We start from the raw sequence: 22,157 nt of genomic DNA on the forward strand, positions 1-22,157 counted from the left end.
CCTCCCGGCACGAGACCCCCGCACGCCCCGCCCTGACGCGGGGACCCCCGCCATCCCGGAGACGCCCCCACCAGCCAGGCCGGCCCCGCCCTCTCTGCCCAGCCCCTTCCCGACCCCCGTCAGGGTGCTGGGGCGCCCGGAAGCGGCTGGTTTGCAGGGTCGCGGTGCGCCGGGGCAGGCCGTGGGGACACCCCCCGACCTCCAGCCTCAGTTTCCCTGGGCGGGCCTTGCGCATCCCTGCGCGCCCCTCCCCCGCCAGCGCCGGTCAGCGGGCCCCCCCGGGGCTCAGGCTGCGCGTCCCCGTCTCCACCGCGGCTTTGTCCCCCTGCAGCCGCGGCCTGTGGCGCCCGCGGCACCATGATCTCCACCAAGGAGAAGAAAACCCCCAAGGACAGCATGACGCTCCTGCCCTGCTTCTATTTCGTGGAGGTGAGAGGGAGTCGCGCTCGTGGGGGCGGCGAGGCCTCAGTTTCCCCCATGCTGGACGCGGAACCCGGTGCCTGGGGAAGGGGGGGCGGGTCAGAGGAGGTGGGCTCCGTAGATCGAAGAGGAGTTTCAGGGGCGGAGAAGGCTGCAGCGGGAAACTGCGGGCAGGTGCTGGGGTGCTCGCCTGGAGGGGGTGGGGCTGGTCCAGGTGCAGAGTTTTTCTCCAGCACTTGGGCCGCGAATCCAGAGAGCCTGAGTTCAAAACCCGTCTCCTGCTACTTGCCAGGCTGGTGCAGGGCCCCCAAGCTCTCTGAGCCTCAGCTTCCCCATTTGTAGAATGGAGCTTATAGGAATTAATATTTACCAAGTACTAAGGACTGGCCAGGCACACAGCGAGCGCTTTAAGAATGTTTTAAAAATTGGAGCTAGGGCTGGCCGTTAGCTCAGTGGGTTAGCGGCAGGTGTTGTAACACCAAGGTCAAGGGTTCAGATCCCTGTACCAGCCCGAGGCCAGAAAAAGAAAAAAGACAGATGCAGCCAGCTGGCACATTCTCAGTGCTCTGGATGGCCGAGGTGGCATTTAGCCATCCTTGGATGACATTCCAGGAAAAGCCAGCTCTACAGAGGGGTCTGGGCAGGGCCCCCAGTCCTGAGGAAACCGAACCCCGGGCAGAGTCCCACAGCCGGCTGCTAGCCTGGAACCCATGACCTCATCCCCAGGCAACTGGGTTCCTCCCCAACAGGCAGTACCACGATGTGAATCTGTTTTTCAAAATTGCATTTAAATTCTCATTAGGATGGGTGGCACCCTCCCCCAGAAGTCCCCCTGCCTGCAACCCCCATTTTCATTTTTTGTGTCTTTAAATCTTTTCAGGAATTGCTTTATGTCCATTCTTTGCTGCCCCACACCCCTGCATTTTTTGCGTGTGTGGCTGGCCGGGACAGGAGTCGAGCCCCAAACCTTGGTGTGTTATCAGCACCACGATTTAACCAACTGAGCTAACCGGCCAGCACCCTCCCCCTGCTTTTTAAATGACAATTTCTGGTGACTCACTTGGGAGAGCGTGGTGCTGACAACACCAAGTCAAGGGTTAAGATCCCCTTACCTGTCATCTTTAAAAAATAAATAAATAAAATAAACGACAATGTCTGTCCTTGGCTTTCTTCCAGTGGACATCTTTGCTTAGTGTCACATGCAAAGGCACCACCCCTTTTTCACTGCCTTGTAGTGCTCTGCTGTCAGTGCGTCACCCCCAGGAGCTGGGTGCTCGGGGTGTTTCCTAACCGTTGGTCATCACAGATGTTCCTATAACAAAAGCCCTCTGGCCCGTGTCATCTGGCACAAGAGTGAATTTGCCTGTAGGGTAAAACCGCAGGAAGAGCAAGTCTTGGGAAGCACCGTTTGGTCACTTTGGAAAAGAACCCCACGTTCCTGCCACGGTGGCTGCAGCATTTTATGTGCCATGTCTGTGTCTGTTTATCCACAGTTGCACCAGCACTGTGCATTAGCAGTGTTTTGGATTTTGACCCATCTCACGGGTGAAAAACCTGTATTTGCGTTTATTTTTCTTCTTTGGGTGGCTGGCATTGACCTTGGTGTCGTCATCAACATGTTTTCCCAAGTGAGCCAACCAGCCGTCCCTGTATTGATTTTCCTCTGGACCTGATGTGTTCTCAGGTGTTCGTTGTTTTTGGCTGAGGGTCTCTGGAAGAAACGAGAAGGGGATGGAGGGGATTAAGGAGGTACCTACAACCCTCCAGGGGTGGTGGGTTCTGATGTGGGGCCCTGCCCTGGCCCCTCCCCAAGCCTGGCCATGAGTACTTCTGTCTCCATGGTGGTCCAGCTTCCTGCACCTTCCCCTGCCCTCCCACAATCCATCCTCCCCACCAGCAGCCAAAATCAGATGTTGCCTCTCCCTTACTCTAAATCCTGCTGTGGCTCCCCAGTGCCTGGAGGACCCCTCCCTAGGGTCTGGCCCTGCCCACCCCTCTCACCCCTGGGTTAACAAGCTTAATCAGCAGATGCTCACCAGGCATTAAAGCTACAGCTACGCTTCCCTGAGATTTGGAGAGTCATTGGTAGGAGTGAGAGAATTTAAAAACTACCTTCTTGCTAAAGGATTTAATGTTTTTAATGCTGTACCTCAAACTGTTCCTGTGGCTAGATGCTGTCTGCTGGCCCCAGCCAAATCAAGCAGATGATAATGATGGAAATAATAATGCAGCTCATATTTGCTAAAGGCTTTATGTGTGCCAGGCTCTTTCAATTTAATTTCTCATCTAGTCCTCACACAGGGCCCTAGTAGGTACCTACTTTAATATTCACATTTTACAGCTGCTGAAACTGAGGCACAGGGAGGTCTACCAGCTGTCCACGGTGGAACCAGGATTCCAGCCCAGGCCGACGCTGTTAATCTTACTCAGCCCTAATCTTACTCATCTGCCCTAGGTCTCCTGCCTGCATGTAGCAGGTGCTCAATAGATGCTCCTCAGACATGAATACAGCTCCTTTGAACCTGATTTTGCTCTGCATGTCCAGTTATGGCGTTTCCCCTCTCGGGATGTCTGTGTCCTGCCCTGTGCCCTCACCTAGGCTGGACCGAGGGCTGAGGCCCCTCCTAAGGCACCGTCCCCAGGCAAGGGTTAAGACTGGGTTCTGTCATGGGCTTCCCATGACACCTGGTAAATAACACCTCAGGTGATCAGTTTTCCTGAGCTTCAGTTTCCCCGTCTGTAAAAGGGGGTGACGAAGCTTAGTTCATCCCTCACGGGGTGGTGTGATCATATAGGAACATGATGCATGTGTGTGCCCAGCACGTGGGGGGCACAAAACCAGGGTGTGCACAAGAACAGATGCACAAATGAGTGACTTGACCAATTTGTTCATTCGCTCAGCACCTGCTGTGTGCCAGACACCATCCTCGGGGCTGAGGGTAGATGGACACGTGGGGGAAGGGTCCTGAGAAAATAAAGCAGTGAGGGACAGAGAGAAATGGGGGCTGGGTGGGGATCCTCTGAGAGGGCCGGGAACCAGGTGGATGTCTAAGGGCAGCAAGACTCAGGCAGGGAGAAGTGGGCAGGGGAGGAGCCCAGAGGCAGGAATGTGTTTGCTATTCTAGGTGTTTTAAGAAGGTGAGAGTGGCTGGAGGGAAATGAATGAAGTGGAGGGATGGGTGGGTGGATGTGTGGCTGGATGGTGGGTAGGTGGATGGATGGTGGATGGATGGTGGATGGTGGATGGATGGTGGATGGATGGATGGTGGATGGATGGATGGATGGATGGTGGATGGATGGATGGTGAATGGATGGATGGTGGATGGTGGATGGATGGATGGATGGATGGTGGATGGATGGTGGATGGTGGGTAGGTGGGTAGGTGGATGGATGGTGGATGGATGGATGGATGGTGGATGGATGGATGGTGGGTAGGTGGATGGATGGTGGATGGATGGATGGTGAATGGAAGGATGGTGGATGGATGGATGGATGGTGGATGGATGGATGGTGGATGGTAGGTAGGTGGATGGATGGTGGATGGTGGATGGATGGATGGTGAATGGATGGATGGTGGATGGTGGATGGATGGATGGTGGATGGTGGGTAGGTGGATGGATGGTGGATGGATGGTGGATGGTGGATGGATGGTGGATGGATGGTGGATGGATGGTGGATGGATGGATGGATGGTGGATGGATGGATGGATGGATGGAAGGATGGTGGATGGATGGATGGGTGGTGGATGGATGGATGGTGGATGGTGGGTAGGTGGATGGATGGTGGATGGATGGTGGATGGATGGATGGATGGATGGTAGATAGATGGATGGATGGTGAATGGATGGATGGTGGATGGATGGATGGTGGATGGATGGTGGATGGATGGATGGATGGTGGATGGATGGTGGATGGATGGATGGTGGATGGATGGGTGGATGGATGGATGGTGGATGGATGGATGGTGGATGGATGGATGGTGGATGGTGGGTAGGTGGATGGATGGTGGATGGATGGTGGGTGGATGGTGGATGGTTGGATGGATGGATGGTGGATGGATGGTGGATGGTGGATGGTGGGTAGGTGGGTAGATGGATGGATGGTGGATGGATGGATGGATGGTGGATGGTGGATGGATGGTGAATGGATGGATGGTGGATGGATGGATGGATGGTGGATGGATGGATGGTAGATGGATGGATGGATGGATGGTGGATGTTTGGTAGGTGGATAGATGGTGGATGGATGGTGGATGGTGGATTGATGATGGATGGTGGATGGATGGATGGATGTATGGTGGATGTTGGGTAGGTGGATGGATGGTGGATGGTGGATGGATGATGGATGGTGGATGGATGGATGGAAGGTGGATGGATGGATGGATGGATGGTGGATAGATGGCTGGATGGTGAATGGATGGATGGTGGATGGATGGATGGAAGGTGGATGGATGGATGGATGGATGGTGGATAGATGGCTGGATGGTGAATGGATGGATGGTGGATGGATAGATGGATGGATGGATGGATGGATGGTGAATGGATGGTGGATGGATGAATGGATGGTGAATGGATGGTGGATGGATGGTGAATGGATGGATGGTGGATAGATAGATGGTGGATGGTGGATGGATGGATGGTGGATGGATGGATGGATGGTGAATGGATGGTGGATGGATGGTGAATGGATGGATGGTGGATGGATGGATGGTGGATGGATGGATGGATGGTGGATGGATGGATGGATGGTGAATGGGTGGATGGATGGTGGATGGATGGATGGATGGTGAATGGGTGGATGGATGGTGGATGGATGGATGGATGGTGAATGGGTGGATGGATGGTGGATGGATGGTGGATGGATGGTGGATGGATGTCGGATGGACGGATGGATGGTGGACGGATGGAAGGTGGACGGATGGATGGTGGACGGATGGATGGATGGATGGATGGATGGTGGATGGATGGATGGATGGTGGATGGATGGATGGTGGATGGATGGTGGATGGATGGATGGATGGTGGATGGATGGATTGTGGATTGTGGATGGATGGATGGTGGATGGATGGATGGATGGTGGATGGATGGATGGATGGATGGATGGTGGATGGATGGATGGATGGTGGATGGTTGGATGGTGGATGGTTGGATGGTGGATGGTTGGATGGTGGATGGATGGATGGTGGATGGATGGATGGATGGATGGTGGATGGATGGATGGATGGTGGATGGATGGATGGATGGATGGATGGATGGATGGATGGATGGATGGTTGATGGATGGATGGTGGATGGATGGATGGTGGATGGATGGATGGATGGATGGATGGATTGTGGATGGTGGATGGATGGATTGTGGATGGTGGATGGATGGATTGTGGATGGTGGATGGATGGATGGATGGTGGATGGGTGGATGGATGGATGGATGGATGGATGGTGGATGGATGGATGGATGGTGGATGGATGGATGGTGGATGGATGGATGGTTGGATGGTGAATGGATGGATGGTGGATGGATGGATGGTGGATGGATGGATGGTGGATGGATGGATGGATGGTGGATGGGTGGCTGGGTGAATGGACGAATATATGAGTGGATGAATGGGTGATTGGATGTGTGATTGGGTGGGTGGGATGATCTGGTTGGTGGAGAAATTCAGGGACTGATGAGTTAATTCTCTGGTGTGAGAACGGCTGGATATATGGGTGGATTACACAGGTGTGTGAGCAAAGTGTGGATGGGACTCAATTCATGAGGGATGGACAGGTGACCTAAGGAGGGATAGTGGGGTGACCGTGGCCGGCCATCTCCCTGCAGCTGCCCATAGTGGCATCTTCCATCGTGTCCCTGTACTTTCTGGAACTGACCGACCTCTTCAAGCCAGCCAAAGTGGGCTTCCAGTGCTACGACCGCACACTGTCCATGCCCTATGTGGAGAGCAACGAGGAGCTCATCCCCCTGCTCATGCTGCTCAGCTTGGCATTCGCCGCCCCTGCTGCCTCAGTGAGTACCCAGCACGCGGGGACCTCGGCCGGCCCGTGGGGCCCCTGGCCTGGGGCCCACCTGAGCACCTCCCTGTCGGCAGATCATGGCCGGCGAGGGCGTGCTGTACTGTCTGCAGTCCCGGCTGTGGGGCCGCAGCGGGGGCCCGGGCGGGGCTGAGGGCAGCATCAACGCCGGCGGCTGCAACTTCAACTCCTTCCTGCGTCGCACCGTGCGGTTTGTGGGTGAGTCGCCCGCAGTGCCCCGACCCCACCCTAAGTCCACGCACAGGGGCCCCCAGCTTCCTCGCCCGGCCTGACCCTCCTGCCCTGCAGGCGTCCACGTGTTTGGCCTCTGTGCCACGGCCCTGGTGACCGACGTCATCCAGCTGGCCACCGGCTACCACGCGCCTTTCTTCCTCACCGTCTGCAAACCCAACTACACTCTGCTGGGCACGTCGTGCGAGACCAACCCCTACATCACGCAGGACATCTGCTCCGGCCAGGACACCCATGCCATCCTGTCTGCACGGTGAGCCGGCCTCCCAAGCCCCCTGGCCAGGAGCGTTATGACCCCCCACTCCTCCAACCCCAGTGAACAGGGGGAAACCGAGGCACAGAGAGGGGTGGGGGCCCTAGAGCGGGCAGGGCTCATGCTGGATGCCTCTTACAGGAAGACCTTCCCGTCCCAGCACGCCACGCTGTCGGCCTTTGCTGCGGTCTATGTGTCGGTGAGTCCAGCCCCTAGCCCCTGCCCGTGGCCACCGGCCCGTTGGGAGCCTGCCGCTGTCCTGACCCACCCCGTCCCGCTCTGTCCCCAGATGTACTTCAACTCGGTCATCTCAGACACCACCAAGCTGCTGAAACCCATCCTAGTGTTCGCCTTTGCCATCGCCGCAGGGGTCTGCGGCCTCACCCAGATCACGCAGTACCGCAGCCACCCCGTGGACGTCTACGCGGGCTTCCTCATCGGTGCCGGCATCGCCGCCTACCTGGTGAGTGGCCGGGTCCGAGGGCGAGGTCTGCGGGGGGAGCCACAGCCTCGTCCTAGGGGACTCTGAAGGGTCTCATCTCTTGGGATGTTGCGGTCGGAATGTCACGGGCTCAGACTTGAGCAGTGTCAGTGACCTGGAGGCCTGAATTTGCTCCTGTGGGGAAAAGTTTGCGTCCCCAGCCTCACGCCCAGCCCGTGTCCCCCAGGCCTGCCACGCAGTGGGCAACTTCCAGGTCCCGCCTGCAGAGAAACCAGTGGCGCCTGCACCCACCAAGGACGCGCTGCGGGCCCTGACCCAGCGGGGCCACGACTCGGTTTACCAGCAGAACAAGTCGGTGAGCACGGACGAGCTGGGCCCCCCAGGGCGGCTGGAGGGCGTGCCTCGGCCGGTGGCCCGTGAGAAGACGTCGCTGGGCAGCCTGAAGCGGGCCAGCGTGGATGTGGACCTGCTGGCCCCGCGCAGTCCCATGGGCAAGGAGCACATGGTGACCTTCAGCAACACGCTGCCACGTGTGAGCACGCCGTCGCTGGACGATCCCGCCCGCCGCCACATGACCATCCACGTCCCGCTGGACGCGTCGCGCTCCAAGCAGCTCATCAGCGAGTGGAAGCAGAAGTCGCTGGAGGGCCGCGGCCTGGGGCTGCCCGACGAGGCCAGCCCAGGACACCTGCGGGCGCCCGCCGAGCCCATGGCAGAGGAGGAGGAGGAGGACGAGGACGAGGACGAGGAGGAAGAGGAGGAAGAGGAGGAGGAGGGTCCCGCCCCGCCCTCGCTCTACCCCACAGTGCAGGCGCGGCCAGGGCTGGGGCCTCGGGTCATCCTCCCACCACGGGCCGGGCCGCAGCCGCTGGTGCACATCCCCGAGGAGGGGGTGCAGGTGGGGGCTGGCCTGTCCCCCAAAAGCAGCGCTGCGGTGCGTGCCAAGTGGCTCATGGTGGCGGAGAAGAGCGGGGTGGCAGCGGCTGCGGCCCCCACGCAGCCCCGAGTGGCCAACCCGCCACGGTTGCTGCAGGTGATCGCCATGTCCAAGGCCCCGGGTGGGCCCGGCCCCAAGGCGTCCGAGACGGCCTCGTCCTCCAGTGCCAGCTCCGACTCCTCACAGTACCGGTCGCCGTCAGATCGCGACTCGGCCAGCATCGTCACCATCGATGCGCATGCACCCCACCACCCCGTCGTCCACCTGTCTGCGGGCAACGCGCCTTGGGAGTGGAAGGCGGCAGGCGGCGGGGCCAAGGGTACAGAGGGCGAGGGCGGGTACGAGCTGGGGGACCTGGCACGCGGCTTCCGTGCTGGGGCTAAGCCGCCAGGTATGTCCCCCGGCTCATCCATCAGTGATGTGGACCAGGAGGAGTCACGGTTCACGGCTGTGGCTACCGTCAACCTGGCCACGGGTGAGGGGCTGCCCCCACTGGGCGCGGCTGATGGGGCGCTGGGGTCAGCCAGCCGCGAGTCGACGCTGCGGCGGCAGGTCCTGGCACTGGGTGAGCGGGAGGCAGGTGAGGCGGAGGCTGAGAGCTACTACAGGAAGATGCAGGGCCGCAGGTTCCAGGACTGAGCTGCCAGCCCAGGACGGGAGGTATTTATCAGGCATCCGCAGGCCATGGGGGGACAGGGCATGGTAAGGCCAGGGTATGGTAAGGCCAGGGTGGGTGGGTGGGCAGACCCCAAGGTCTGGGGCAAGGCTGGACAAGGCTGGGGGCACAGCACTCTGGTCGAATCAATAAAAAGGCTGATACACAAACATAGGCTCCCAAGTTGAGTCATTCGGTGTGGATGGCAGCAGCTGCCTCAGGGGGCTTCACCTTGAGCTGGGTGGAGAGCGATGTCCTGCCACAGGCACCGCGTCTCACTCAGGTGTTCAACTCTCCTGCTGCTGCAGAGCTGCCGGGCCTGGGCCTGGGCCCTGTGCAGCCCAGCTGGACATGCTCCTGATCCCAAGGAGAGGATCTTGGGGCACAAAGTGGGGTGGGCGGGGGTCAAATACCCAGCCCAGGGCGACCAGGCCTTTGCTTCAGGGACATCCTGCCCCTGAGCCTGCTGGACCCCAGGACTAGTGCCCATGGGGGTAAAACCAGGGCCCTCGAGACCCCCAGCTGGAGAAGAGAAGAGGGGGCTGAGTTCACAGAGGACACAGCAGTGAGGACGAGAGGCCCAATGATGAGGGGAATCGGAAGCACAGGATACAGATGAGTTTATTCAAAGTCCAGGTACAGACCGGCCAAACCGCCTTCCACAATGGACAGCAAAGAAGAGGTCTACAGAGGAGGTGGAAGTTTGTTATAAAATGGTTTTAATCGAGTTCTTTCTGCATTACAAGCCATCTGGGCTGAGCAGTGGACTGCGCGGTGGCCCCTGCTCGCTCCGTGGTTACAATACTGAGCCTGTAATTGCTGGTATCAAAATATACATCTGCATCACCATAAAAAACGTGCTTTGCTGCCCCTCGTGTCTCTCAACAGGTATAAAAAATTATAAATATTTACACCCTCGTTACACTCCTGTATGGAAACTTGGGATCCAAGGAGCCCCCCCACTGGAGGGAGGGCGTGCGAGAGGAGGACAGTTAAGACCTGACGTCAGTCCCACCACCGGGGGTCCCAGCATCAGAGGCAGACAAAAAAACGGAACAAAACTTTGGTCCAAAATTTGCAGGAAAAAAAGAACCCCGAACACATCTAGCACGCTTGTTTTCTAGGCAGACTGCGAGTGGGGTGTGGAGTAAGGCAAGTGGCTGGGCACGAGGAAGGCAGAGGTGCCCCAAAGCGGGGGTTCTGAGAAGGGACCCGTGAGCCGGCCCCGCCTGCTCTCTGGAAACTGGATCCTGCCTGACTTAATTACAAGGAATAAAATAAAAGTACAGTATACAAGAAATATCACAAGGAGAAATTTAGATTACACTCATACCATTGTATCATCTTGCTATAAAAAGTTACTTAAAACTATTTCTGTTGCATATAAATGAAAAAAAGGTTAGAATATTTGGTCGTCTGGAAACTGCTACGCACAGCCGTCTGCAGCTGTCAGAGGAAACACAGGCTGCAGCAAAGAGCTCCAAAGCTGAAGCAGCTGGGGAACGCACCCTCGGGCCTGGGCTGCGTGGGGGCACCTGGTCACTTAGAGGTGGGACGGGGAAATCATGTCACTTGATTAAAAGGATGGGGAGCTGGGCAGATTCCCGCCAGCAAGCACATGATCGTGCAGGAGCCCACGGGCCGCTCCACCATGACCCAAGCTTGGCCCGTCCCCTTGCTTCCCCGGAAGGCCCACAGGATGTATGGCCGCAAGGCAGGCAGATTTTTAAGGCACAAGAAAGCCGCGCCGCAATCTGGGGCACCCCACAAGGCACGGCCGCGGGTCTGGCCCAGTGTCAGGCGGTGGACTCCTGCCGCCAGTCACCAAGAGCCTGAGCTGTCACCCATCCCTGCAAGGTCAGCAAGGTGAACTAGACTTAATTTTTTTAAAAACAGGTAAACTGATTTCTCTTTAAAAAAATAAAATCTCTGGTCTGTTAAGGTCACTTCAGCTGCGTTTTAAAGTGGCTTTTTTCTGGAATGATGGAAGTTGTGGCCGGGGAGCCCCGCCGCGGAGGTCCACGCCTCCTAGATGGTGGACTTGGAGAAGGAGACCCGCAGGTGGTGGTTCTCGCCCAGGTCGTGGTTGTGCAGGTCAATAAGCGCCTGGACCGCCTCCTCCACTGAGCCCATCTGGATAAGCGCCATCTTGCGGTCCTTCCTGCAACATGTGGAGTCAGGCCCAGCATCTGGGGAGGGGTGGGGGCGGGGAGCTACCAGAGTGTGCCCCATACTCACTGGAAGAATTTGAAGCCTTTAACGACCCCCCCATTACTGGAGAACAGAATCTTGAGATCTTCCTCGGATATGGAGGGCCTGCGGGAGACAGGGGCCGTGAGCCAGGGGCCTGGGGACAGCCAAGTGACTTCCTCCAGAGCACATTCTCAGAGCAGCCTCCAAGAAACTAGATGCCTGCCAGGTTCACTCTTCTCACCCATCTTTGTTTTGTAAACGTTTCATACAAAAGGCTGCTTTTGTAAAATTTCAAAGATTTACTGTTTTGTGACTGCTAAAAACCTGTGCCCACCCCCACCAGTGCAGTGGCTGCCAGGACTCACGGGATGTTGGAGAGGTGCAGGGTGGCCGAAGGTGGGAAGATGTTCTGGAAGTTCTTGGAACCCGGCTTCTTGAAGCGGTGCAAGGGCGAGTTGCCGTAGTCCTTGGTGAGGCCCTGGTCCTCCTGACCCTCACGAGGCAGCTGCACGTTCTGGTGCTTTGACAGCGTGATGCGGATAGGCTTCCCATGCAGTTTGTGCCCGTTCAGGTGGCTCATGGCTAGGGACAGCAGGGGAGGTGTGACCGGGCGCCCCACAGCCACCCTGCTTACCCGCACCCTGGTCTCTGCCCACTGGCCCAGCCTCTTACCCAGCTGGGCCTGGCTCCCATCTGCCATCTGCACCAGGGCATTCTCCTTCTTGTTGAACAAGATCTTCACCCGCTGCACGTCGCCATAGACGCCTTCAAAAGTCCAGGGACAAGGGGCCTAAGTCTCCCACCAGCCCCTACCATCTACCCACCAGCCCGAGACCCCACACCCCTCAAGGCTCGGCTCAGCCCGCCGGGTTTGCTCGGCTGCTACTGGGAGCCTGCGACTAGCAGCCTCAGGGCACGCTCACAGGAGCACTAAGTTCCGCAAAAGTCATAAAATCCAGGACAGGTAAATTGCCAAAGAATGATCACTTTAGCATGCTACCAACATGTTTAACTCTTCGAAAAGCATGCAGGGTGGTAAACCATGCGGATCTAAGGGACCAAAAATAAAATACGCAAACCGAAAGCAAACCATATAACGAGGCAGAATGCCACAGTGCATCAGAGTGCCAAACTGCAAACTCATAGTACGTCTTAGGGCGTAAAATAATCTCAATTAAATGAAAACAAGGTAATAAAAGTGTGAATGATAACATACCGAAAAGAATAAAGAGGCTTTGGGGTGTGACTCTCTTTAGAGGACAGCAGAGCAAGGCAGCGAAGGGACAGGGGAGAGGGAGAGGTCAGGGGCGAGTGCCCATCGTCCACCACGAGGAAGACAGTCCCCGCAGGCGTGCAGGTTGATGGATGATGAAGTTGTCAGGATGTTAATATTCAAGGGCAGGTTGGTTTCCGGAGAGCAGGGTTTGAGGGGGAATTGTTTTTATTTATTTATGTTTTTGTTTTGTTTCAAGCAACAACAGGAAGCAGAAGAACCGTGCAGTCAGTTGGCAAAGAAATTCCGGATCAGGGCAAGAAAAAAAATTGGGAAAGGGGAAGGGGAGAAAAGAAAAAAAGTAGCAAAAAACACAGGTCAGTAAATACGTAAGGAAACAACGCAGTGTCCACCAGTCACGCGCGCCACACACATCACAGGCTCATGGGCTCTCCCTCGTGGAACACGGCGATAAAGAAAAGCACCTCTGCTCCGACAGCGTGGGGGACAGTACTGCTCGGGCGGCTCCAGGAGGGCTGAACCCCACACTGCCGCCACAGGCGAGGGGCCCACCACAGCAGTCCTGTCGCCCTCCACTGCGGCAGACAAGTCTCCACACGACTACACAGCAATGGAGTGAAGTTTGAGTCTGTTAGTTCAGGCTTCACTACACATCTAGCCCAGGAGGAGCTGGGCGGACAGCCAGAGCTCATCGCAGGAGGCAGGAGCCTCAGGAAAGCCACAGGAGTCTCAGACAGATAAAGAACATGGTCTGAAATGCTGACCGAACACTCCTCCCATCCGTCAAGAGTTAAATATTTTGAGCCTTTACACCTTATCCAAGTTGTCCCCAGCCAAATTTATTCTGATGGATACAAGTTCACTATTTAAACACCTGTCGCCTCTGCCTGTAGCCTGCAGGGTGTCCTTGCCCCAGCAAGGGCCCTGTGACAAGCCACCTGTCTGGCAGGGTCTGCTTACGTACGCTGCGCCCTGCTCGGCTCCCAATTAATTTTAAGATTGCCTTAGTGGAACAAGAAATATTTCAACTCTCAACATCATAGAATTGAAAATGCAAATCAAGATGTTAAGGAAAATAGGAAAACTCAAAGCAATCTTGGGAAAGGAGAATGTGAGTGCCATCAGCAGAATGGGAGCTGCAGGAGGACAGGGTGCAGACAAAGCGGGGTAGGGGCTGACCCCAGCGCCCCCTGCTCTGCAGTGTGGCCACTATGACCCAAAACTGAGCACATCACCCTCTGCTGGCTCTTCCAGGACGAGCCTAGAAGAAAACTCCGCTCACCTCTGGGTTCAGGTTGCTGACCAGCAAGACGGAATTTCCTGCCCCTCCCAGGCCTGGGATGGCGATCCGGCCTGCTGCGGCCGCCGCTGCCGCTGCCGATGGAATGGCCAGGGGGGCCAGGGCACCATGAACATTAGGAACAGAAAGGCCTGGAAAAGAAAAGATGGTCAGGAGGTGACCAGTGCTGCTCTCGTTCTACCACTGAGCACCGTGGCGGGAGGCGGGACCTGCCTCCACAGGTGGGGCCCTGGGGTCCCCTGGACCCCATGCACAGCCACACCACGCCGCCTGCCCGCTAGTGCACACAGCATAAGACTGTGCTGGGTCTGTCCCCGTCTGCATGCGCCCGAACAGCACAAAAGCTTCCGTTCCTTAAATGCAGACAAGGGCCCTCTGCAAGCAGGGCCTGCACGGGAAACGCCAGGGCCGTGCACACATGCCGGCAACCCTTCCTCCATGCAGACGGGCACACGGATGGCACGCACTGCTCGTGGATGAGCACACAGATGAGTTGCGACTCCACACTCAGGTGGGGCCACTGGCCCCAGGAGGAAAGCGGGAGGGCGTGGGCCACACACGCTTGCCGCCCACGGCGCCGGCTCATGCTCCTCTCAGCCTGAGGCCACTCGCTTACCAGGCTCTCAGTTCAATCTACTAGGGACACATCCCTCCACCAATGTCCGTCCTGGTCCTCGCCCCGAGGTGCTTGAAGGGAACCAGACCACAAAGACTGTGCAGTTAGCAGCTCCTCGCCAGAACTGATGGCCGACGCTGGCTGTTCTCAGCCCTGTCCTAGGCCTGTCCTGTCCACATGGGCCTCCTCTGTGGGCATGGGGCACTGAACTGCCTGCCCCTCTCCCAGGAAGGGGTCCCCGTGGTCTGGCGCTCACTAGTGACCGGCCCGCGGGCACCCGTGGAAGCGGAGCTGCGTGGGAAGGTGTGTGGGCATGCACAGGCGGCTGGGGTCAGGAGATCGAGTACCTGCGGCTTGAGGAATTGCAAAGGTGGGAGGGAACCCAGCTCCTGCGTACGGAGAGGCTGAGATTATACCCGGAGCACCTAGGAACAAACGAGAGACTAACCACCGCACCCACCGCCTCCACCGCGGGCGCCTGCTGTGTGCGCGGCGTGACCCCCTCCCGGGAGAGCGTGAGCGGGCAGATCCGCTGCTCTACGGAGGGACCGTGCATCCAGACGCGGGGGTGCACCAGACTGTGCTGTACTGGCTGTGCAAACAGCCGCAGGAGCTGAGTCTCCCTGGTGCCGCCGGGGCCTCCTGGGTGCTGACTGAGCTACGCAGCCTGTCCCCAGCCCACATGCCCAGCTTGTGGGGCCAGGCCAGGCATTGCTCTGCACACCGCGGCACCACGGCAGATGGCATCTTACCGAAGGCAGCCGCCATGGTCTGGTCCAGTGAGGGCTGGCTGTCCCCGGAGGGCAGGTCTGGGCGTGTGTAGTCACGGCTCTTGTCATTGTTGTACTTGACGTTGAGGCTGGTGAGCTTGGAGAAGTCGATGCGCAGCGTACAGCAGGCGTTGTAGATGTTTTGCCCATCCAGGGACAGCTTGGCATGCTGGGCGCTCACGGGGTCAGCATACTGCAGCAGTGCCTGGAACTGGTTGTTCTTGGTGAATGTGATGATCTTCAAAACTGTGCCAAACTTGGAGAAAATCTGCAGACAGAGACACTGTGAGCTCCAGCCCTGCCCACCCCATCCCAGGTACTTGCCACCACCCCCTGGGCCTCACCTGGTGCAGCACATCAAGTGTCACCGGGTAGAAGAGGTTCTCCACAATAATCCTGAGCACAGGGCTCTGGCCAGCCATCGCCATCCCCGCATCCACGGCAGCAGCTGAGGCAGCCAAGGCCAAGTTCCCCGACTGCACAGAGTTCACTGCCTGTAGGGCTGCCTGGGCCCGCTGCGGGAGGCACCACCGTGAGTCCCCCGTGAGTCTCCCCAGCCCACCCACCCCCAAGGCCCCCAGGGCTGTGCCAGCCCCACCCGCAAAGCCTACGCACTGCCTGGTTGGGGGAGCTGTCGGTCTTGAGCTCCTTGTGGTTGGAGAACTGTATGTAGATGGGCTGCCCACGCAGCACGGGTGTCACGGAGGTGTAGTAGTTGACCATGGTGTTGGCAGCCTCCTCTGTGTTCATCTCAATGAAGGCCTGTGGGAAAGGCCATGAGCCACCCCGCACCCACTCCTCGAGCCACACCCCAGCAGAAGCCAGGCGGTGCCTAGACCCCCACAAGGGCACCAGGGCAGGCAGGTACCTGGTTCTTCCCTTTCAGCATCAGAAGGTTGGTAACCTTCCCGAAGGGTAGTCCCAGTGAGATGACCTCCCCCTCGGTGACATCACTCGGAAGCTTCCGAATATGGATCACCCTGGAGGGGACACCGGTGCTTCGGCTGTCACCCTTGAACTTCTTGCTGTCATTTCCGTTTGCTAAAAAGAGGAGAGGGCAGGTTTCACGTAGGGCTTACCCTGAGACGCACAAAGTCACAGGCAGGGCCCCACAGAGCAAGGGCCCTTCTCCCTCAAAGTTGCAGCTGCCTTCCTGCCTGTGGGAGCTGGGGAAGCTGCGTGTGAACCTCGGGGCTCCAGGTCAAAACTGCCAGGATCTAAGTTTGTAAGAATCCACCCCGCAAATCTAAGCACAAGTCCAGATGCCAAATGTCGCCCTAAGAACCCTCTGCAGTGCATGACCAACGTGGACGTGGACTGTGGGCTGCTGCAGCATGCAGTGCAGCAGACACACTGGAGCCCAGTGAAACAACTGGAACGTAACCTCAATGCATAAGGAAAAACCCCACAAAACAGACCGGGTTACCTGCAGAGGCGGAGTTGCTGCTCATGATAAAGGGTCCGTTAGTGACACAAGTAGAGAAAAGCTCGTCAGATCCCCGCTAGGAGAGAGAGAAGGAAAAATATGAACCACCCGTAACTCCAGCCTGGCCCTGAGTCCTCACGGACACACACATACACACAGGAACGAATCCCAAGACACCGCTTTTTTTCCAGCCTTGGGAGACCCTGGGGGACACTTTGCCAGCATGGGGGCCAGGGGCCTTTTGCAAACACTGTTCCCATGTCCAACTCTGCTGTGGACACTGACCACAGGCCGGGGCCCTCACACCACCAGCCTCAAGGGTGGCACTCCCTTGCCCTGTCTGCAGCCCTGCACCTTGAGGTTGGTGGCCAGCCTGGGTGCTGACAGCCGCAGGACAAACAAACCCCATGCCTCAGCCCTCACGGACTCTCCAGCTGCTGGAGCTTGTCCTACTTTCCAGCTGCCTACAGAAACTGGACCCTCAGCCCGCCACACTTGCAAGTGACTAGAAACACTACCTCTTCACGTAGCAGGCAGCACTATCCAGTGACAGGCAGCCGAGGGTGGCTCCCAAACTGCCCCCCTCAATGTGTTTACTCATAGTTTCAATCTAATTAATTATATCCTGAGAACTACATGAGGAGATTGATCCTGGGCCCTGGAAAGCTGACAACCCCCCCACTCCCGTGAGGCTCAAAGAAGACACTGAACAAGTTCATTCAAAAAGTGAAACCAGAGATGATGTGGCTACAGTCCTTAGATACACAGAAAACAAAAACTCAGGTCTAAGAGCCCTAAAGCACAGGACCAAAATACACCTTCAAACCTTGGCCCCTTGCAGCCCCAGGGGACACCTGAGCCCACCCCTGGGCTGCCTGTCTGCTCCTGGTTACCTGGGGCTGTGGGGCTGTCCTGGTCAAGAGAGCAGAGCCTATCTCCCCAATCAGGAGTTCATGCAGCTGCGGCTGTACCAGGGATTGAGGAACCAGGACACAGGAAACTAGGTCCAGCGGAGGGCTCTGTCACCCCTGCACCCCCCCCCAAAGGACAGCAGGGGCTCCTTTGGTCACTGCAATTGGGCAGAACCCTCTCCCCCTTCCTTCCTTAACCTGCCTTTTGAGTGACCTGCCCCTTCGGAAATACCTGGAGCCCTGTGCATCTCCGCCCGCGCCACCTGTCATGGGCAGCCAGGTCTGGAGACCAGGTGGAAGGAACCCAAGGTTCCCACACGTCTCCTCAGAAGCAGCAGCATGAACAACTGTGAGCACAGACAGGAGCCAGTGCCACCTGGGCAGGCGGCCTCCAGTGTTGAGACAAAGCCTGCAAGTGCCCGCGTACAAGGAAGTCGCAAAGACTGGAACTGGGGACTGCTCAAACTGTGCCCACTACCCCCCCCCCCAAAGGGCTCCAGAACCAAGGAAAGAATAGAGCCAGGGACGGCTTCTAGGTCCAGACTGGACACAAACGAAGCGGAAGGTTAGAAACAAACCCTCTGTTCACCCCTCACTTCCAGAGGACCAGGCTGGAACGGGCCTTTCCTGTGCACGAGTAAGGGGCTGCTACACGCAGAGGCAGGAAGGCCATCAGCGCCTCAACCCAGAACTTTCTGTCTAACCCACAGGAAGCCACTTCCGCAGCTCCCCATGACCACACCCCTGCCTCCTGCAGCTCAAAGGCCTAGGACAGCAGAGGCCAGTCCTCCCTGAGCTGGGCGGGGGCCAGGCCCCCATGTGGTGGCTGCAAACCTTAAAAAGGGCATCTTGGCTTCTGCCTCTGCCTGGAGTGGTGGGCGGGGCCAGGGTTTCCTCGGAGCAGCATTCTTGGCCGCCTGCCCAAAGCCTAATCGTGTTCCCATGGGCAAACGGCATAGCGTGCCCACAACCGTCCATGGTAGGCAGACTCTTGCCCACTTGGGGCCCACACAGGCCCAGTGTACTCATAGTACCCGCAGCATGGGGACAGCCAGGTGCAGGCAGCGGCCAGCAGGGCAGGGGCCTGGAGGGCACAGGAGTCAGGCCACATGTGAGGCCCAGTGGCACAACTGGAGGGTCTTGCCTGGCACCTGTTCCAACGAGAACTGAGCATCAACAGGAAGAGTCTCCTAAGTATGCGACTGCTGCTGAGCACAGGCTGCATCTAGACGCGCCACAGCGAATGCCTACTGCCTAGTCAAGAGCCAACCGACTCTAAGGCAGCAACTCTACCCAATCCTCTAGCCCTGCTCGTTTATGGAATGAGCCTACTCTAACCCTGGGATGAAGGACAACTGTGGCGAACTGTGGGCACAGATCGGCCGTGGCGGGGTTATCTGGGCACCCAGACCACAACCGGAAGCAGCCACACCAGTCTGCCCTCTAGTCAGGGCCTGCTGGAGACGTGCTGAGGGAGGGCAGCCCTGCCAGATGGCAGGTACTTCACCCACCAGAGCCTTCACGGTTCTATCCTGTCCAGGTTTGGCTTCCACATCCAGACCAACAAGCCCCCCCCTATGGATAGGAGAGGATGGGCTCGAGCTCCAAGGACAGCCCCTGGTGTATCTCCCACAGAAGCCAGGAGAAGGATTATTTGCAAGCCAGACATTCAGCGTTTGTTACAAGTGCTGTGGATGAAAGTCCCTCTCCCTCCTCCCACCACTGAACAAACAGGTTTTATCTGCAGGAAGATCAGGGCAGGCTGCCTGTAAAGCCAGCAGTCCACTCGGGAAAGACAAAACCAGGCCCAGGCACCACTGACCGGACCAGAAACCAGCTGGCCCTTTGGCTCAGGATGTCCAAAGGGTCACCCTGCAGTGGGCCCTTAGGGGACAAGCCCCAGGACGGGGAGCCCCCCAAACTCCCACCAACAGCAAGAACTGTCAGGTAAAAAGCAACTGCTACAACGACCAAATCCTTAGCTAGCTGACGAGCACGGTGCTGACCATGAAGCCTGAAGACCTTCCCGTCCTTCACACTGCCAATTCTGACCCCTTTCCTCGAGTCTGGTCAACCGGGAGAGAAAAAAAGCCACAGGCTGCCTCCTACCTCCTGTGGGGGGAAAGGGCACCCTGCCAGCTCTGTACTCGACTACCTACCAGTTACCACCTCAACACTCAAGTATTTATGGCTTGCAAGTAGCAGGCTACAGCACCTTCACATTGCCTCACTTCAGAACACGCTGTGAACATCTCAGAGCAGCAGTCACCTGCAGAGGTTCTAACAGTATGTTATGCTAATCATGATGCCACCAAAAGACACACTGTCAAAAGCAACCACTAAATGCCCCAAAATGCTCAGGCTATGACCAGACTCCCCCTCCACTCAGGTGACTCTTCCTATCAAAACCCAAAACATTATCCTTAGCAGCCCAGAGATCAGACGTCCTACTCCAAAACAGAATTCCTGCCAGCTCTGAATTTCAGGGCAGGAGGTTCCCAACTTGTGGGGCCAGCAGTGTCTTTACTGCTGAGAATAAAACACAAAGAGTAGGTCAGATTCTGAACTAAGGGCCAGCCACGAAACCCAAACCATTGGAAACTCACTTGACAACCTGGAATCGTACACTTTGGAGCTGACAAGGCTCAAACTTGTCACGTTTTTAAGAGCTCCTGACCAGCAAACCTTATTGCCAGGATCGAAATGGTAAACCAGGGGAGTGGCGCTTTAGGAATGAAACAGCACTCTCCAGTTTAAACCAGCACAGAAGGGGATGGCAACGGGGTCAGAGGATGACCACGCAAAACCAAGAAACAAAGTGAGCAGTGCCTACCTTTGTACCAACTGCTATATCTGGGACAATGCTGTAGAGAGAGAGAAAAAGGGAAAAGTTAGTGAGATGTGCTGTTCAGCAGCAGGAAAAGGCTAAAAGGCCAGGAGGGACCAGCCCTGACCACAGAGCCAGGAGAGCCCAGAGGTTCCTGCAGCTGCCACAGCGGGGCTCCCTCTGGCTGCACAGGACCCCCCCCCCCACCGGCCAGAAAGCTCAGAAGGGCAGGGAAGTGAGCTGTCCATTTAATCTCAACTTGAAAAGGAGCCATCATTGTCCTTGAGCGCCCCTCCCTCCCAGCAGGACCCTAGGCCCCGCCTCTGGGCCACAGCACCAGAGGTCCAAAGACAAAAGACACCCCCTTTAAAAGCCCAGGAGAGACGCCGCCTGCTGGTTGCTTTCTGTAAAACTGGGAATGCTTGGGAAAGGCGGAGGAGCAGGCAAACTCAGGCCCTGAGGTCAGAGCTTCCGCCCGGGGTGGGGTGGGATCTCCCTCCAGAAGGTAACTCTCAACACTCATTAGTGGAACCTAAGCCACTGCGAAGGAAGGTGGCGACTGGTGAACCGACTGGTGGAAACTAAAGTGAACAGACTCTATACGGAACAAGGCCCGAGTTACTCATCAACCCCGGCCCCGCCCGACTGGACTTTCCCCGGCTCAGGAAGCCTCCACGGAGGCGGGAAGAACGCGAGGCCGCCCGGGCCCCGCAGCCCCTCAGCCTCGCGTGCCGGCCAGCCCCACGCGGGCCCGGCCCGCTACCTGAGCCGTTGGGGGTCGCCCACAACCCAGGAAACCCGCGGTCCCTTCCTCGCACCCGCGGCGTGCTCGAGCCGGGGAGGGCTCCCGGGAAGGCCCACCCACACCGACGCGGAAGGCGCTGCGCTCCCCAGACCGGTTTCGGCTGCAGCGGACCCATCGCTTCCCCCCGGATCGAAACCGACGCCGGGGAAGGGGAGGGGATAGGGGCCGGCACACGCCCCGCCCCGGGACTGCCCCATGCCCTCCCGCGCGGGGCTCGGCAGGGCCGGGGTCCGGGGCAGAGTCCGCGCGGCGGGAAGGGCGCGCCCCCGACGAGGGCCGCGCACGCGCCCTGGGAGGACTGCCGGTCGCGCGACGCTTTGCGCACGCGCGCGGGGACCAGCCAGGGCGCGGGAAGGGCGGCGCGTGCGCGCGCGGGGACGGACGGAAAGCGCGAAGGGCCACGCGGCGCCGAGGCGGGGCAAGCGCAAAGCGCTCGGGACCGCGCGAGGAGTTGGGGGGGGGGAACGCGGAAAAGACTCGGGGTGGGGGCTCGCGGTGCCACCGCGGGAGCTCGAGATGGGACGCGGGGATCCGGATCCCGGGATGCCCCCCAGAGCCCCACCGACCCCGGGATGCCCCCCGCCCGTACCGCGGCCCGGTTCCCGCGCGCCACGCGGAGGGGGATGGGAGGCCCCGCGGCCCGGGCGTCGGCGGGAGCAGCCCCGGGGACCCGGGTGGCGGCGGGGCCAGGACTGGAGCGCGGAGGGGCGGCGGGGCGCGGGTTGGAGCGCGACTCACCCGTCCATGGCACACGGAGGAGACCCGCGGGGGACGGAGTGGAGGCGCCGGAATAGCAGGAACCGACCCAACGGCTCCGAGTTATAGACTCACAAAATGGCGGAGACGCCCGCACACGGCCCCCGCGCGCGCCGCCCATTGGCTGCCGCCGCGGCCAGTGGGTGGGGCGGATCCCGCTGTCCCCTGCCAGAGTCTCCCAGTGGCCAGACGGCCACTCTAGGGGTGGGACCAATAGGAATGGCAGCCTACTATTGGGGGAAATGGCCGTCCGTCAGGGCTGAAGGCGGAAACGGGCTGTGAAGTCCGGAGAGGGGAGGCAGGGTGAGAGCACGTGACGGCATCTGAGCCAGTGAGCGTGCGGCCGTCTGGC

General features: G+C 58.3%; 2 protein-coding genes across 4 annotated transcripts; one reads left to right on the forward strand and one right to left on the reverse strand.

The window, feature by feature from the left end:
- The first annotated feature begins 357 nt into the window (after positions 1–357).
- On the forward strand, positions 358–8,951 carry PLPPR3 (phospholipid phosphatase related 3). Of its 2 annotated transcripts, XM_063109204.1 has the most exons (7): positions 358–429; positions 6,238–6,423; positions 6,506–6,647; positions 6,738–6,933; positions 7,075–7,132; positions 7,223–7,396; positions 7,602–8,951. In XM_063109204.1, exons 1-7 carry the CDS (start codon positions 358–360, stop codon positions 8,949–8,951), a joined length of 2,178 nt encoding a protein of 725 aa, XP_062965274.1. The 2 variants fall into 2 exon arrangements, with proteins under 2 accessions (XP_062965274.1, XP_062965273.1); XM_063109203.1 differs by having other exon boundaries at positions 7,075–7,396.
- Positions 8,952–9,570: 619 nt separating this feature from the next.
- On the reverse strand, positions 9,571–21,870 carry PTBP1 (polypyrimidine tract binding protein 1). Of its 2 annotated transcripts, XM_063109205.1 has the most exons (14): positions 21,788–21,870; positions 20,251–20,281; positions 16,507–16,582; positions 15,949–16,121; positions 15,696–15,842; positions 15,425–15,595; positions 15,063–15,348; positions 14,658–14,735; positions 13,677–13,825; positions 12,377–12,410; positions 11,833–11,925; positions 11,526–11,742; positions 11,206–11,283; positions 9,571–11,128 (listed from the first exon to the last, which is right to left on the reverse strand). In XM_063109205.1, exons 1-14 carry the CDS (start codon positions 21,793–21,795, stop codon positions 10,996–10,998), a joined length of 1,674 nt encoding a protein of 557 aa, XP_062965275.1. In that variant the 5' UTR covers positions 21,796–21,870; the 3' UTR covers positions 9,571–10,995. The 2 variants fall into 2 exon arrangements, with proteins under 2 accessions (XP_062965275.1, XP_062965276.1); XM_063109206.1 differs by lacking the exon at positions 14,658–14,735.
- Between the last annotated feature and the right edge of the window lie 287 nt (positions 21,871–22,157).

Source organism: Cynocephalus volans, chromosome 10 (assembly GCF_027409185.1).
Source record: "Cynocephalus volans isolate mCynVol1 chromosome 10, mCynVol1.pri, whole genome shotgun sequence".
In the NCBI taxonomy this organism is placed as follows: Eukaryota; Metazoa; Chordata; class Mammalia; order Dermoptera; family Cynocephalidae; genus Cynocephalus; species Cynocephalus volans.